This window comes from Cylas formicarius, unplaced genomic scaffold, assembly GCF_029955315.1.
Source record: "Cylas formicarius isolate icCylForm1 unplaced genomic scaffold, icCylForm1.1 PGA_scaffold_7__23_contigs__length_41026272, whole genome shotgun sequence".
Lineage (NCBI taxonomy): Eukaryota > Metazoa > Arthropoda > Insecta > Coleoptera > Brentidae > Cylas > Cylas formicarius.
In genome coordinates this window covers 35,148,340-35,166,699 of record NW_026844352.1, presented here as the reverse complement: position 1 = coordinate 35,166,699, position 18,360 = coordinate 35,148,340, and the positions used below count along the sequence as shown (strand labels likewise).

Below are 18,360 nucleotides of genomic sequence, written 5' to 3'. Positions count from 1 at the left end.
TAGTCGGATCTCCATCGGATTTAAATTTTCATGTTATCTCTTTTCTGCAAATGGTATTATTTAATTACTATTTTAAAGTATCATTCTCATCGAGTTCCTTGTCACTCGGTAATGGGCAAATGTCCTAACTACTTCTAGCCTATGCTCGCGAAAAAAAGAAGATATTGACAAGTTGCTAAGTTTTTGTTGGATTCCGTTGTTAGTGATGGAACAAGTAAATATTCAGCAAATATTTTCCTCAGCCGATGTTCACGTTCCGGATGTTTGTTGGAAACCGCTCGTAAAGTGATTTTTTTGTGCTTTCAAGCTCGCTTGCTGGCCGTCCGACCGGTTTTTCTAATTCACACCAATCCCAACGTCCGCGAGTGAAGCAAATACACGCCATTATGAAAAAAGCAAACATTCGCCGTCGAATTTTGAAGTTGAAAAATCGTTTCTTCGCTAACCGTACTACAAAACGTGAGATAAAATACGTGATTTCTGCGAAACATCCCGGACGATTTGCTTTTCGCTACAATGGTAGGTTCAGTGTTTGTTTTTTTGATCCCAGTCAAATTAGAACCGTTTTAAATTTAAGCCATTTAAAGAGGGCCTGTTCCCGAGCGTGACCCTTTCCAGCCGCAGTTAATCTAAGACAATTGGCAGCAGCATCTGTATTATTGTCTCAATCTAGATAAATTAGTTAAAAAGGATGGTTACACGCTGTTGTGGTTGTCGCGGCGACGTCCGTTATACAGAGTGGTTTACAAATATTAAATACGTACGCCTAAACGAGAGTGTGCAATAATAGAATTAGATCCAAAGCTGCGGGGTCACTAACAAAATTCCTTAAAAAAATGGCAACCGACCTAATGTTTGCTCACTGGCGATAAAATGTGTAGAGTATAGAAGTGGTTGCAACCAACGTTTAATAAACATAAATTTACCTCTCTTTTTCTCAGATACATGATAATGTTTTATTGCTTTTAATGAGAATTTTATAAGCTGTCATAGAAAAATTCCTCTAGCTAGTTTATAGATGATAGAAGGACAATTAAGGGGATCCAGTTTTACCACTTTCCTTCCAGAAAACCAGAAACGTGTCGGAAACATGTCAAGGCGACAAATACTGTCGTTCCAATGCCACCGCGAAAGTAAACAATCGACGCGTGTGAGTTCACGCAAGAGTATTTTTAAGACCGGCAGAAAAGACAACGGTTGGGGGGAACAGTGGTTCTAAATGCGTACCCGGCAAAAAGGTATTTTCGGAAAACGTCTTATTCGAAAATCGTAAGTTCAAAAACCGCGAATATAATTGAACCCAAGCCAGGATGACAAACGCGAAACGGCAGTTTTTGCGTTTCGTGGGGATTATTTTGAGTACTCGTCGGATTTGGAGCAGTGACTAATCGTTTCACGCACCGTTTTACCTCCGCGAATTGACCTGAACGACGCGCCGTATGCTAAACGTCGATTCTGGCAAATAAAAAGTAACTTAAAATGTAAAAATGCTTAATAAAGGTTTCTTGTATTCTATATACAGGGAGTACCAAATTTACAATGCAAGATGTATAGGACGATGGTTTTCATTTATATTTCGCCACTCGTCACAGCCGTAACTACAAGTTTCAGAAAAAAGAACTTTGAATACAAAAGTTGTAGGAGTTTTCTTCTAACATCCAACATTATACAGGGAGTCTCAAGAAAAATGCATTTTTTCGATAATGGAACGCCATTTATTAAAACCCGTGAAGATTTCCGACAAGTTTTGTTTGTATTCTCAATTATTTTTGAGTTATTGACACTAGAAAAGTTTTATTTTGATGTATTTTATGTACTATAAAAACTAAACATTTCAACTAGAGCAAAATAACATTTACATTAAAATTTAGTGTTATTACATTTTCACTTGTTTTTATTTTCTTATATTCAATTAAACTTGTAGTTTACAATACACAATATCTTGTCAAAATAAGCTATAGTCGGTACGATTGGCCATGGCAAGAATGGTAAAACCCTGTCAGTATTCTACCTGTATCTATTACGAGATAGCACCAATTACCGGATAACTACCATTACAAAAGAGGGTCGCATTTTTGAAAACCTTTTGCCGAAAATTCTAGACTTAGTGAAAGTGTACCAAATGCATCGGCAAGAAAAAATTATCAATTGGCTGCGCAGTAAGCGGATTTATTACCCAGAAAATTGTCTGAAATGTGAGTTGTTAAAAATTGACAGAAATTACAAATCACTTGCCATATGCTATAGACCAAATAATTACTGAGTAGTGAGTACTGAGTAGTAGCTGCTTCGAAGGCATCTCTCCGGACAGTTACCAAAGAAAATTGGATTAGTTGTATAACATAGAGAAAATATAATGAAAGAATACTGTGGAAACGAGAATACACTTGACATAACGGTATCACCAGTTATTAATGTAGACGAAGGATAATTTTCTGGTGGTAGCAGTTCCATTTTTGGCTCTGATGTTGATGTTTCATCGTAAATACAAACTAAATATGGTTTACTTGTATATTTATTATTAGCAATTTATATTTTATACGGTATGATATATATACCAATAGCTTATTTAATATATCATTATAGTTTTTTCATGTAGATTCACCTAGTTAAATATTCGCATACAACTGATTCTGTCTCTCTTACTTCCAAGTAATATAATCGTGATCGTTAATGACGGCTGTCTTGCATTGATGAGACAGATATTTAGGACTGAACAACATCTGTTCAGGTATATATGGAACCGAGGTGAACAATCTATTTTATTCTGTCTGGCATTTTATTGCCGGCTATGCCATCACAAATCGTATCGACTATAGCAACAAATTTTAAAAGCGTTCAAATTCATAAATTGGTTAAGGCTTTCGCGGCCCGTTGATAAGCTATTATCTTGATTCGGGTTTAAAGGCCGTCGTCGATTGGAATTACTTCCTAACGTTTCGCTAGCACGAGTGGCGAGCTTCTTCAGAGGTCCTTCCATCTCCGATTTTGGACGTAGACTGACGATTTCTCCTGCGCAGGTTGTATTTATGCCGATTGGTGGTGGACGGGGCTTGTTCCGCTTCGGTTGGTCTCGGGATATCGATCGGTACTGCTCAGGCGTTCCTAAGGATCGGGTTCCAGATTTGGTTGAGTCTAAGGGTCTCCTCCTTTCGGTTGAAATTGTGTGGGTGTTTTTGTATCTCAATGGCTTCCCTGACTAGTCTGTTGTGATAGCCGTTGACCGATGCTAGTAACTTACAGCTCTCAAAGTGTATCCTGTGTTCCCCGCTGCCCAATGCGTTTTCAGCTACTGCAGACTTCTCTGTATGTCCTAGCCTGCAACTTGCTTTATGCTCCTTAAGTCTCGTTCCCATTGATCTCTTGGTAGTCCCGATGTAGACCTTTCCGCATGAACACTGAATGCGGTAGACTCCTGCAGCTGAAAGTGAGCCCCCCTTGTCCTTCGCTGACCTGATGGTCTGCTGGATCTTCTTTGTAGGCTTAAAGATTGTTTTGATGTCGTGTCTTTTCAATACTCTGCCAATCCTGTCGGTGACACTCGGAATATACGGCAGATATGCGTGGGAGGTGGAGGGTCGTTGTTTGGTATCCCGTGGTCTTGATGATCTTGAGTTCATTGATCTCTCGATCTCCCTCTTGCTGTAGCCATTTGCCTCGAACGCAGTTTTTAGGTGTTCAAGTTCCATCTGGAGGTTCTTCCGTTCGCAAATCCTACGGGCTCGTTCTGTCAGGGTTCTGATAACCCCATACTTTTGACTTGGGTGATGGTTGGATAGAGCATGCAGGTATCTGTCCGTATGGGTTGGTTTTCTGTAAACTGTGTGGCCCAGCTTCTTACCTCGCTTCCTCACTAGTACGTCCAAGAATGCAAGTTGTTGGTCATTTTCAGTCTCCATAGTAAACTGGATGCTGGGATGCTGACTGTTGAGATGCTGCAGAAAGTTGTTGAGCTTGTCCATACCATGTTTCCAAATCACGAAGGTGTCATCCACGTACCGGAACCACGTTGCTGGCTTGTACTCTGAGGTCTCGATCGCTTTTTCCTCAAAGTGATCCATAAATAAGTTGGCTATAACCGGGCTTAGTGGGCTTCCCATTGCCACTCCGTCCACCTGTTCGTAGAAGTTTCCCTTCCACACGAAATAGCTACCGGTCAGACAGACTTCAAAAAGTTTGCAAATATCGACAGGAAATATCCTGTTCACCAGGTCCAAGCAACTCTTCAGAGGTACTTTGGTAAACAGTGAGACGACGTCGAAGCTCACAAGGATGTCGTTTTGTTCAATATTGATATCTTGAATCTTGCGCACGAAGTCGGTGGAGTCCTTGATGTAACTGGTGCCCTGTCCTGCCGTGGTTGGAGCAGCGCTACGTCCAACATCGGAGATGGAAGGACCTCTTAAGAAGCTCGCCACTCGTGCTAGCGAAACGTTAGGAAGTAATTCCAATCAACGACGGCCTTTAAATCCGAATCAAGATAATAGCTTAGCGTTCAAATTGTTCAACATTGACCAAAATATCACTTTTCAAATGTCCATAGCTCCAAAACAATTGAGAATAGAGTCATATATATCACTATATACAAAACTTGTTAAGAACCTTCAGGAAATTCCAAAAATGTATAGGGTGTTTGGAATTAAGTTATTAAAAATTCATTAAACCAAGCCGAAAAAATTGATTTGACTTTAAAGTAACAGAACAGAATTAGTAGCTTTAAAACACTTTCTGAGCACTTATGTATCCAAGTAAATTAATGCGCAACTAAGGATAAAACAGCGGAATTTTTCTTAATCAAAAGCACCATACTTCCTTATTCAGCTTTAAAATATTGACAGGGAATCTACGAGTATATGAAAAAATTATCAACTTGAATCTAGCGGGATCTGGAATTTGCGAGAAATGTAAATGTTTCAAAGTATATTAAAATAGATTATCACATGTTTATTTTGATAAGGCGTATTTGACATTTAGCAGAGGAAAAAGATATCCATGTTCGAAAATAAATACGAACTTCCATGTAAAATATATCGTCAGGTAGCTAAAACAACAAATTATATGAACTACGACCACGGCTTGTCTTCCAGAATGAAAAAAATCAAATAAACTAGTCGGAAAATTTTAATTAAATATAGTTTGTTATTGTCAGAACTGACTTTTTTGCGTTGTATTGTGTAGAACAAGGCTTCGACAACGAAATCCCCGCCTACTTTTGTTTATTGGACCACATTAAATTTGATAATTAATAATTACTAGTTATTAAAAATTACCTTTTGTGCGACGAGTCAAATCAATCAAATCATTTTCATGAAAGTTATATTCACTGTATTCAAGTAATTATACCGAGGCCATTTTTTGGTTATTTCCAACTAGCCTATGGTGCACTCTTGTGGACAACTTTGGCATTAGCTTGACGCAGTTTAGGAAAATGAAAGCAGGGTTTATGCAGATTGCAATTAAGTTTAAAACTAGAAATAGCAATAGTAATAAGAGTTTAACAGTTGTACGTTGTTGTTCATAGTCTGCATACAGTTTGCATTTTAATTTTAGTTTTAAAAAATAACTTTAAAAATGGTTATATTTCATTTTTAATACTTAAATCTAAAAAGCGTGTGTGTGATATACGAAAAAGTGGAGGAGAGGCAGATTTTAACTCTCACAATTTCATAAACAATTTATTTTTACGTTAAACATCGGTTCTGCTGAACTCCGGAAATTTGGCGGTTGATCCATAGCTTTACAACCCACAAATCAATTTCCATATGGATTTAGGTAAGTGTAGATCTACTGAGGATCTCAGTGTTGACCTCTTCAAGTTTAAATATTTATTTCGTAACCCAATCCAAGTTCTATGAGCAGTGTTTGTATTAAAATAATTTTCTATTTCAACCAAACTTATTTTTTCTCTGTTGCTCAAAGCATTCATATATTTACATTCCGTTCTGAAATATTTTCATTAATATATTTTGAAAGGTATCCAATTGGAGATTTTCTTCATCTTTATTGACACGTTTTTTACCCTATACGTCTATTTTTGCCAATTGAAAAAAAAAAACATTTCAAATAAACAGTATAACAATATTTTGAAGAACTTATCTGTACAGATAAGAAATACTCCGTAAAATAAGTGAATGTTTCAACTCTTCAACTTTTTAAATCGTTTTACAGAAAAAAAAAATTAAATTAAGCTCATACGTTGTTACGATCATTTTCCGTTTCGGCATAAGAAAGATAATAAAAAATGATAAATGAGGAAAATACTGTGCTAGGTGCTGCATGTAATTGCCAACTGTAGATAACTCAAGGTTAACAGATAGCTGGCAAACCCATTTAGCCATATGGGCAAACTCAAATCGACTAGCAAAGATAGAACTTTTTGGTTAGTTTTTTGAGAAACTTTAATTGTCGTGAACAGAATTATACCACCTTGTTGCGTTCCCGACATACAATGTGATGTAAATGAGCACTTAAAACGCAATATTATAAGAAAAGAGTAAGTAGTAAGTGAAATTATAGGTATTAAAGTCATCAAGCAAAATTAAGCAAAATAAAAAATCAATAACCATTTTTTACTCTGAACTTGATAAACTTAATGAGAATAATAAACAAATTCTACTTGACAAAGGGTTCTAAATACTTCAATAGTTGCATTTTGTAGCTGCTCCGTAGTATTGGTTCAGTTCAGGTAAATTTTATTTTTTTTTAAGTAAGATCAAACGAAAAAATCTACAACCTGATTTATGCCTTTTTTGTAGGAGCGCCATCATGCTGAAAGTAAATATTTTGATCCAATAAATCTGGTATTCTTTGATTTAAAAGTGCTAGATATCTGTCTGCTGTTAAATTGTTATTGTAAATGGCGAATTAATTCTTTGCGTAAGCGAAATTAAACCCAAATCTTCCTTGTTGCTGACGTTCTCCTATTAAAAATTGATATTCCGTATACCATAGTTAATGATTATTATGATTGCCAGTTTACGTTTTTCTGATATTTGTGCTAATGCAAAAAAACAATTCAAACAGTATATCAATATTTTAAAGATCTTATCTGTGCAAGAAATACTCCGTAAAATAAGTGAAAATGTCAACTCTTTTAAACATTTTAAGGGCCAGTTTACATTAATTTTATGTAACCAAAAATACAGGATTTTCCATTAAAAAAATGCTTTGTTTGGGATATATGACGAGAACGGTTGTTCAAAATATTTGCAGCGTACACCCCTGGATTATACCTATAAATATCAATACTTGCTTACTGTTACTAATACTAGTAAATTTTATTGTTGATATTACTCAAAGTTAATCGGACTTTAGTTTTAATTAGTATGTAAGTAATTTGCTTTGAGGAAAATGAAACGAAACGTTATTTTTCGGATGACTCACTTTTATTCCGTTTTCATTAACAAGAAATACGAGTATGTACAAATTGTCAATCAGCAAATTGCAGGCGATCGTGCGGTCGAGCCTACCCAAACAACAAATTATCAACGTGGAAAGTCACCACAAAAATATCTAAATTTACAATGGTGTAAATAACGAGTAAAACAAGTACACGCACGTGACATGCTCGTTCCGTTAATAATTTAATTCTATGCGATTTTGTAAGTGTTTAATGGACAAAGGTTGCTAAATTTCTTTTTTGAAAGAAATTTTCAACAGCAACGAAAAGGAAAATCTTAGTAGTGGAAAAGAAAGTATGAAAAGCTACTATCGGCAAGCGAGCAAAACAATTACAATCCGATCTGCAACGTTTGTTATATTTTTTAAAAATCTTAACATTGTCCTATTTGTTTTTTCTTTATTTTCGCGTGATTCTTGACATAAACGTTCTGCTTGTCATAATAAGTTTAGATAACACCTTAGAATTTCCCCAAACAGAAATAATTTATATAAACAGGAATTTCATTCATCAAAACTCATTTTAGGTCTTGTGCTGCCATCTTTGGGAATGGTTTGACAGCTCTCATTTCGCCATTGATCACCTGCTTCTAACACTGTTCTCGGATTAACGTCCGAAAGAAAACTTCCTTTTTTAAGTCTGGCTGCGTCCACTAGATTGCGCTCGATATTTCGATAAATCTTTTGATGTTGGTTGCCTACATAAGAATTTCAAACTGCAAATGACAAAGTACAAACAGTATTATGAAACAAGGTTGTGTTCTTCTATCGAATACCAGATGGCACCAGAGTTGTTAGTATTAAAAATGAAATATGAAGAAATTTTTATTTCTTTAGACTAGTCAAATAGGTGAACCCACTAAAAGACCAATAATAACAATTTTATTATGCACATAAACGACATTACTAAAAGAGCCAAAAAGATAACAAACAATTGCGTGCTCTTTTAAAAGTTGTAAGGCTCACCTCCAGCATCGACCGTTGAATAATTGTATTGTTTGCAAAGCCCGCAAGAACACTGTATTGTTGGCAGTCTTATACGGCGACGCTAGACTTCTTTTAAACGTTTCCCAGGAGAAGTATTTTAGGTACATTTAATTTATTAACCCCCTTTGAGATAAATGTAGATTTATTAATTTTGAAACAAAACACTTCACAAATCGCAACATCACCGAGAAGTTATTCAGTCTGAACGTTGTTTTGATATGCAAAAAATCACATCACAGAACAAAACCGCGTGTAGAAAAAGACCCGTTTTGTTTTAGTACCAATAGTATTATGCGAATATTTTCTGTCGCAGCGACACCCGTAATATCCGACCCCAATAAAAATAATATTGTATATAAACATAATTATTATCGCCATTGTGCGTCTTTTGAGGAGACACAAAAACCTCCAGGTACCATTTATAACCAGGACGGAAATCGTCCTTAATATCTGCAATGCAGGTCGCATTTTTCGACCTTATTTGCCAGTTCTGCATATCTCGCGAAAGAATGAATTTCGATTGTCGGAATTGGCCGGTATTCTACCCTTATGGCAAGTTTCATCCTGCGCACGTAAAACCCTGCTGTGGTATTCCATTGTGTTGTCATCTAAACCTGCCTCAGCATTTTTACACAAGTCACGGTAGCCCATTAAGCAAACCGCAGAGGCCTTTCAAAAGTTTCCCAGATATTTCGACATTCCACACCCCAGATGATCGCACTTCGGAAGCTTATTCCAAGTTCCGCTCGGAAATTCTCAGCGAGATGAAATCAGAAATCGCAGAGAACAGGAACATGAGACGTTTTGTTGGGTCCGCTAATGCGGAATATTTGGAAAAGAGGAGGAAGAATAACGAATCCGCCAGGCGATCGCGGGAGGCCAGGAAGCGAAAAGAGGACGAGATCGCGATCAGGTGTGCTTTTCTCGAACAGGAAAATATTCATCTGAGGTTAAAAATCGAAGAAGCGAAGAAAGAGAAGGATATGTTGCAGCGGTTGGTGTACTTTTAAGACGGTTGTTGCTGGTGGTTTATTGTTTTGATACGGTCCTGTATATCTGCCGGATAAATTTTTGGCGGAAAGTTAATGATGGACAGAAATATTTTAAAATATTTGTGTTTTGAAGTTGAAGCAAAAAACTTTTTATGTTAATTGTTAATTTATAATAATTTTTTAAGACAGAGATGGTTGTAATTGATGTCAGTGGCAGGTCTAGTTACTCTAGCTCTTTCAGTTGTGTGCCGATACTTGACGGTACAGGATGTAAAAATAAATAATATAGTTACATATAAATAAAAGTTATAAATAATAAAACTTAAAGGGTGCTATAATTTATTTATAGACTTTCCTTCGAATTTCATTTCATAGTTTTTCTCTAACCAAAAAATCCAAAAAATTTAACACAAGTATACAGAAGAATATTGTAAAAAAAACTCTTGAAAACTAAGCGACGCAGTTTATTGAAAAAAGACTATTATTTACAATATACAATCCGCATATGTACATACACTATTTACATTCCTTTTTGTTTAACTCGCGGTTGAAAGCCGCCTCAACCTATCCAAATCCTCTTTCTCCGCGTCTATCCGACACTTTAGCATCATATTTTCCTGCTCCAAAAAAGTCACCCTTATAGCGATCTCGTCCTGTTTTATCCTCCTCGCGTCCCGCGACCTCTTGGCCGCCTCGTTATTCTTCCTCCTCTTCTCCAAATACTGCAGGTCGTTCAGTTTCTCCTCGTTGTACTGGGCGCGTCTCATATTCTTATTGGTTCCGCACTCGTGACGTATCTGTTCGAGCATCTTCCTCCTGAACTCCGCGTATGCTTTCAACGAGTCTTCAACTATGGCCTTAGTTGTATCATTGGAGGTATTATCTTCGCCCTCCAGGAAAAGGACGCCGGTGTCCACTTGGGAAACTGACCCGAAAGCCAAGCTTAGAGAATCTTTCGGCAATGCTTTGAAGGGCCTGACAGATTTTGGTTTGCCTTTTGGGGAATTGGTTAAATCGGAACCGAAGGAGAACGAGTCCGAAGTTTCCGATTTTATCGATAACGAACCTGGGGATTTTTGAGGACAACCAGTAGATAAGGGATATGTTGGTGAAGATTTAGGACTGGGGAAGCAATGGGAATAATCTGGAGATTGAGGTCGTTTTTTTGATAGATCCAGAACGTACGAAGGCTCCGGCAGTGGGGGAGAGTTGAAGTAGTAGACGGTAGCAAAGGGTGGTTGGAATGTAGGGGCCGATGATAGCTGTTGCATCTGAAATAATTCCAGAATGGAGTCATTATGATTAGTTTTGATCAACCTTGCGTGACTAGATTTTGCTTACGAAATTGTTAAAATATGATTGATTTAAGAAACTTCCATGTTGAGAGATTTTTTTCTTATTTGCTTTTTAACGTTACCGTAATTTCTGATGCGGATTTCGTAGAAATACAATTTCTTATAAGCAATAAATAATTGAATTGAATATTTTAGGACAAATTGTGAAAAAAGACAAATATTTAAAAGAAATTCAAAAATAGTTATTAACAAAATATTTAAAATATTAAAATTATAATTTCAATTTTTAACACCTCAATCTTATTTCATACTCCTCAGAATCACACTTTCGTTAGTGCTGTAAAAGTAACTATTCAGAGAGTAGTTTTTAATAGTCATTTAAAAATCTAAAAATTCAGAATTATTCAAAAACGCAGTTGTTAATTTTAAAACCGTAATAATTTGGTGCGTAGCAAAATCAAGTTGCTTAATCCGCGACAATTTTCAAGAATATTTATTTAGAATAAAGACCGAGACTAAAAAAATTAAACAAAAAACTCACCATGTCGGACCTCTACGGGGGTGTAAGCGCGACGAAGCCAAGAAAATTCCGGAACCGGGCAAATCGCAGTCGGCGCACGCAGCAATATGTCAAACCTCTTTCACCCGCCTAGATCGAATCGACGTCTACAATTCGAATGACAGATATTTCAACCCTTTGCGTTTCGCCCGTCGTCGGGGGTTGCAAAAACGAGTTACCCCACCACCCGGCAGGCGGTCTGTGGTCATTTTGCGAATTTTATTGCGAGGCAAGGGTAATTTCTTAGGGATGTACCGTTAGAAGGTGAAAGTACCGTTCGAACAGGGACGGGTTTGGAAATTTCGTTTACACGAGTTTTGCCAGAAAGAAAAGAAGGTTTGGTTATTGGCTGTGAAATTTCGTATAACCTGAATGTACAAAAGATCCAAAACGAACTTAACAGGTTAGTGTTAATGGGCGTCTCGAAAAGTCGATTTCGATTGTAATTTTTTTAAATGTTTCTTACACTTATCTTTTATGTATCTTTTTTCTGAAAGTCATGATTAGCCGTCAATACATATTACCGACATAATTAGGTGTCGCAATGTCTTAAAAAAATATTTTTTGTAAAGCTCATTTACTTTAAGAAGTTTCGACCGGGTCGATTCATTACGACAATTTAGATTTAGCGTATACAATTGTGGCAATTAGGTGGAAATTATCGAATAGGGTATTTATTAGTGGATCCATAGTGGTAATATTAGATGACTTCAGGATATTTTTGGAGGTAATTGATTTAGAACTGTTTCTAATAAATATAAATATATAATAATAAATAATAATAATCTTTACTATAAGATGAGTAATTATATATTGGAATGTAAGAAAATAATGAAAGATCGCATTTTTTACTTCAGCAGTCTGATATCTTTCATTGGTCAAAAAAGGAACGTGGCATAAGTAAATAAATAGTGTATTTTCTACGGACATTGTAATTGGGTAGAAGATGTGCTGGTTTTACTTCAAAGGGGGTTGAACATATTAAATATAAACTATAAACGACTATAACGTTCTGAAATAATCCTTATAAGAACCTAAAACCTAGTGTCAGTTTGGCAGAGATTTTGTCCTACTTATATAATGTTTAATTTTTGGACTCGTTTATTAAAATGGAAAAGTAATATTGAAATTCAATAGTTTTGCCAAAAATAAGCATTGAATATCACATTTCAGAGTCGATTTTTCTCTGTTCATATCCTAAATATTTATAAATTAAAAAAAAAAATGTTAATGTTATTTTTTGTTATGGTCCTCGAAAGAATGAATAGAAGTTTTCCTTACTTACCGTTATTTAATATGTAATTTGTGGTAATTAGTGGTTATTAGGTGTAGACTGATCCACTACTGAATCTCTTCTCGCATTTCCACAATCTTAGTTTAGTTTGCACAGATTTTGGTAGGTAAAAAAAAAACTATAAACAACTCGAGTACGGCACTGTGCGCCGCGCCGTCATTCCAAAAGGGGATACCTGCTGTTTTAATGTTTTTTTAGCGTTCGAATTGGCATGTCGCAAAGTTATTCCGAACGGCAATTACATCCCTCGCAAAAAGGGTCTCGCCCGATTTTTTAGAAAGCGCTCCTCCGAAGGACCGAATATTCACCGGGGCCAAATTGGCGAAATGCTTTTTACTGCCGAGTCGTAAAGCAATATAAAAAAACGAGCATCAAATCGCCATCCCCAAACGGAAACGCTTTTGTTTGGGACTCGTCGTACCCTCCAAAGACTCCAAATTTTTCTACTTCAATCGTGTTCGGAAGAGGTCACCACCTGAACATTTTTATTTCTGCAAATTTATTAGAGACTTTCGAGAAAACCCTGGTGTTTTTCGAATTCGAATTAGATAGATATTTCATTTTTCACAAAAAAAAGTTCTCGATTTAGCCAGTGCAGTGACGACCTAATTTACCAAAATATTATCTGTTACTGACATTTGCATTCATTTATGAGCAGATTCGATCTCCAATTTTATTTTTGTCTGTTGCACGGTTTTCACTTAGAAATAAAGACTAATTTGTCTGCATGCGGTCATATTAACGATATTGTTATGACCACACAGAGAACAGGTGAAAACCGTACATCAGATTAAAAAAATCAAGATATTTCTTTAGGAATGATTGGAGATGGTAAGAATAATTTTTATTTTAAGAAAAATCAGTGGCGTACCGTCAATGTCTGCCAAAATAGACAAGTGAAATTCCGTACGCCCTCCACTCGTGTATTAAAAAGATACATTTTATTTTTGAAAACTTTACCACTCTGCATCTCAAAAGTTAACACATTCATATGAAGTTTTCTTTTCAAAACGGAACCAAAAATTGCCCCCTTAACTATTGACATTCAATTAGAAAACACCCTGTATACATCACGAAGAAAATCGCAAAAATTTAGATCTGTATAAAACCTGGTCAGTAAAATACAAAACGCAATGGAAGAAAGCGGACACAAGGACGGAGAATTATGTTTCCATTAAAAGCAATTTAAAATGTGAGGATGTAAGGGTTAATAAGGCCCGAAAATTAGGAAAAGGTCCTTCAATTTTCTAGACGCCGCGGTATTCTCCTAGAGAATACTAAGCGAAGAGACCACCTGAACAGTTTTAATCCTGTTAAGTTTCAACAAGCACTCGTGCACTCTTCCAAGAAAACCGCCACCCCTGACGATCCAAGGAAAATCCTCACATTGTTTAAATAAAGCTAAGGGTAACGATTTCGCAATTATGCATAGATTTGCTTCAACAGAACCCAATTCGAAATCATTAAAGTATTACAATCAGCTAATCGTTCCTGTTACCTGCTTGAAATATTTTTATCCAGGCCGTCGGGAGGTCCTTTGTCGTTTATATTTGTCAATACTTCGATGTAAATAGTTATTTAGTAAATGAAAGAAACAACGAACGAGTATTTAGCACTAGTGAAGTAACTATTGTTAAAAATTCCAAACTATAAACAACTTTTAACTGGCTACTATGTTATAGTTGGTATTACTTAATTTCCAGTTCACCCCATGATTTTGTTTGTGAACTCGTTTATCATCCATCAGCATCCATTTAATTAGATATATTTACAAAACGGCTAATAACGCACATTACAATTTTCATTTTGCAGTTTTCCGTAGAAAATCAATAGACAGTCAGTCAGTCAGCGAAAATGTCATTAAATGAAGTGTGGTGGGTTATGAATTTATACGGGGTGCAACGGCACAACAATAACTATTCCAGTGGCGTACTTTAAAGTCCGTTTACGGGGTTAGATTCTACCGAGTTTTAGAGTTAATAGTTTTTTGTACCTGTCGCCTCCTTTACAATATGTAGTATTTGGTTTGTTTTAAAGCACTGCCTGCAGTTAACATATTTTTTACAGTTTTGTTTGTATTATTCTTTGTGGTTAGCTTAAGATTTATTTCATTCTATGATGCTTATACTTCTATGAGCCACCCTGAAAATGCATCAGATGTTATTACATTTTTGTTACCCCACGCTTAAGAAACCAGAACCATATCCAGTAGGTTCAACCTCTCATTTTCGTGTTTGATCATTTTGTCTAACAAATAAATTATGTACGCCGCTGCCCTCAATGCGACCAACAATAACGCGACGAAATATCGGCCTCCGGATGAGTTCGCCCACATATATATCTACCCCAAAAATGTCCAGATTTGCGGAAACGGAAGGGTAAAACCGTATTTAATATCTCTTCCTAGTTCTGCAACTATTTACGCGTCCCCCGCGCGATAGAAAGGGGTCAACGGGCGTTATTTCTATCGCCAAGTGGGTGAGTCAGATAATAACCCGTAGGGGTGCAAAGGGTTGACACACATTTGCAGATTCTGACTTAACGGTTGTGCCTCCGCTTATGACGCGACTACATACGCGGTGTTTCGCAAATATAGGGTGTTTGCAAAATTTGATTCGTTTTTTGGGAACTACCTATGCTTTGTATCAACTTTTTCACACACCCTACATTTAAGTTGTAGATCCATAGTAACGGCGATTCGTGCCGTTTGAGAAGTGTGTCGCCATAAATCAATTGTCAGGTCGGTTTTGTGTCTTGCCCTACGCAGCACTTAGTGATCGTTTACCTATATTTTATGCAAATTTCTCTTATGCAAAGGGTTGAAAGAAAGCGGAATTCTCGGAAGGAGAGTGCCGGCATATTGCAAAAACCTGGCGGATTTTGGCAGTCTGGTTGTCGAATTTCGGAGTATCGGTTAAACCAAATTGATGGCGAGAAAAAAAAACAACTTGGCTGACAATCTTGTAACTCTTCAAATTTCGCCTCCCGGTCAACTTGGCGGTATTTCCGCTTTTAGATAAAGTAACGAGCGTGATAACTCTCGTGTTTTTGGAAGTAAACAAACAGGGATGTTTTCGTAACCATCTGATATATTTTTACATTGTACATTCGTGTACTGGGTTTTTAAATAGAATTTGTCACCTATTTAGAAACCTAATTTAAAGATAATGGAAAAATCTAAAAAAACATGTCTTTGAATAGAATACTCTATATAACTACTCATCCTGTTTTTTAAAAGAGGAATTTGAGGATTCAATTCTTTTATGCGGTGACCTTGTGTTTTTATGCTTAAATTTTTGCCGATGAAAATCTCAATTTTTTTTAACTCTTCAAAGAAAGTTTCTAAGTGGATGGCAAATTGAAAGGAAAAACCGTGGACATAATTAAATTCTCCTTTTAGTTTTACTATTACAAAAGATATTTTTTAAGTGAAGGGTAATGAAAACACGAATCATCACATGTTTTGCAGCTGTGTTTTTATTAAATATGAATTTATTTTTTTATGATAAAAATGAGGTTTATATTTTAAGGATAAACGAGATCAAAGCACTTTGCTTTGTAGGTAATAAATAAAATACACAACGGAAACCTTGTCTTTGAGAGGTTTGAATTTAAAAATTTGAAACCGGACAAAAATTAGCAAGACTAACCAAAACTACTATACACGATCTTTTTATTTGATCTCTCGCGTTCCCTACTTACTAGAGTATATTTTTCTTAAGTAAAACACATTATTAAAAACAGTAATTTATTTTGACAATTAAATTCCATTAATTTTTTTTTTCGAAAAGAAATTAGTTTGCCTGGTTGGAGGATATATTATGTTAAAATATAAATTTTCCCCTAATATGCGATAAAAATAAATCGAAAAACTTTAATTTTTAAAAAGGACATTTCAGGAGACTAAAGTATTTAATATCATATAGGGTTTAATTTAATAATAAAAGATATTGAGTTTGGTTTTGTGGGAGATTACAATTAACTACAGTCACCCGACCTTGCCAGGGAAGTAAGTAAACAAACTACCAAAAATGTCTGCTATATTAAACATGGCGTCCCTCTGTCTATTATTTACACGTAAACTAAACTAATGACAAGAATCGAAATCACACTTTTAAAACACAATAGACGATGCCATCTTGTTCATCGTCTGCCGGTCATCTCCAGCAGTGCTTTCTTTTGTCGCTCGATGGTGGCCAATTGCAGCTTGAGCTTAACGTTTTCCTGCTCGAGGAATGCACACCTGATTGCGATCTCGTCTTCCTTTGCTCTACGCGCGTCACGAGACCTCTTTGCAGCTTCGTTATTCTTTTTTCTCTTTTCTAAATAACTCGGATCCGAACTTTGCGGATTCGAAGCCTGAATGGTCCTTCTCATATTTTTGTTTATTTCGTTCCCGGTCGCGCCTTGCACTTGGGACAACATCTTCTGACGGAACTCCTCGTAAGCCGCCATCGAATCCTTGTCCATCCTGAACGTTCCTAAAGACATGGCTAAGGGGTTAATGCTTTTGAAAGGTCTGCTGACGCTTCTGCCGTATGGATTGGCGCATAGACTGTTCGAATTAATATCCGGAAGTCTTGAAGAAGAATCGGGCAGGTCGGATTCGTCATGTGAACTCGAATGGGTGGAAATGTTGTCCGATTCCGTTTCTGAGCTGTAGCGTTGATGGTTAGGCACGATGGTCGAAAGTGCACTGTGTGGTTGTAGATTGGGTACCCTTATGAAATCTCCAGGGTGATGACTGAACGTTGGTGGTAGTACTAAAGGGGTTTGGAGAGCGTGGTGGTTGACCATTCCGTAAAATGGTTCCATTTTAGCTTCATACGGACGAAAGGAACTGGTCGACACCAGCGGTTTATTTTTGACGCTCAGGTCCATCACCTCCATCTGGAATAAAGGTATCTGACTTTAGAGACTTGTCATATCTGGGCACGATTGATTTAAACGGAATGGCGAGCAAAATTTATGCATGTTAATTCATCAGGTGTAAAAGTACCGATAAACTGCATCTCCATTATCTTTTGAGTAATGATTGAATTTACGAGTGCTGACTTTTAGTTAATCTTTGGCTAAATATCCAGCTCGGGATTTAATTTAGTCAAAAATTGGAGTTTAGGTTAATAACATGTTTTTTATAATGTGGCCAATGTGAGTGTGACCACCTGTTTATACTATCCATCATCAAAAACAAAGTCTTGATTAAGCACCCAAAGATTTCCAATTTTTGTTTAACAAAAAACATGCGGATTAAGTTTTTCAACCAAAATTGGAGGTTTTCCGTTCAAGGCCAATCAAAACTTTAACCTGGGTAAATCAAGTTAAACGCTTTTAATCGTCAGGTAACTTAAAAAATGAGCGTCTCTAAACATTCCATGAGAAGCGGCAAAAATTCGTAAAAAAAAGGGCAGCACCAAAAAAATAAACACTTACCTCGATTATTATCCTAACGCGCACGACAAATACCACTAAGAAATAAAACAAGACTCGATATCGCGGCACCGATCGCAAACTTGTTGTGGCGTCCAATAATTGACGGGAACTCATCAGTTTCGGAAATTTGGTATGTTTTTAAGTAACGAGTCATTTCTTGTGGGACTGACCAATGCAACAAGGCGAATCCGGGGTGTGGCCCCTCCTACTTTTTCCCACTGTAGGTACGAAATTTTGGCAAATTCTGCGGTCGAATCGGCACGGATACCGTTATACAGGGCGACCTAATTTTTATTGTACCTGACGAAACGGTTATTTGGGTATATGGGACGCACCGTTATCCGTAGATGCCGGGGCGGTTTTTTTTATTTGAGGGGATGTTTTGTCGACGAAAGTTGACGT

General features: G+C 36.6%; 3 protein-coding genes across 3 annotated transcripts; 1 reads left to right on the top strand and 2 right to left on the bottom strand.

The window, feature by feature from the left end:
• Positions 1–8,840: 8,840 nt before the first annotated feature.
• Positions 8,841–9,395, top strand: LOC132705135 (D site-binding protein-like). The gene has a single exon (XM_060675568.1). The coding sequence runs from the start codon at positions 8,841–8,843 to the stop codon at positions 9,393–9,395; it is 555 nt and encodes a 184-aa protein (XP_060531551.1).
• Positions 9,396–9,913: 518 nt separating this feature from the next.
• Positions 9,914–10,648, bottom strand: LOC132705134 (D site-binding protein-like). Its single transcript, XM_060675567.1, has one exon. It carries the CDS (start codon positions 10,646–10,648, stop codon positions 9,914–9,916), a length of 735 nt encoding a protein of 244 aa, XP_060531550.1.
• Positions 10,649–16,338: 5,690 nt separating this feature from the next.
• Positions 16,339–18,035, bottom strand: LOC132705239 (uncharacterized). The gene is made up of 2 exons (XM_060675714.1): positions 17,959–18,035; positions 16,339–17,415 (listed from the first exon to the last, which is right to left on the bottom strand). Exon 2 carries the CDS (start codon positions 17,413–17,415, stop codon positions 16,669–16,671), a length of 747 nt encoding a protein of 248 aa, XP_060531697.1. The 5' UTR covers positions 17,959–18,035; the 3' UTR covers positions 16,339–16,668.
• Between the last annotated feature and the right edge of the window lie 325 nt (positions 18,036–18,360).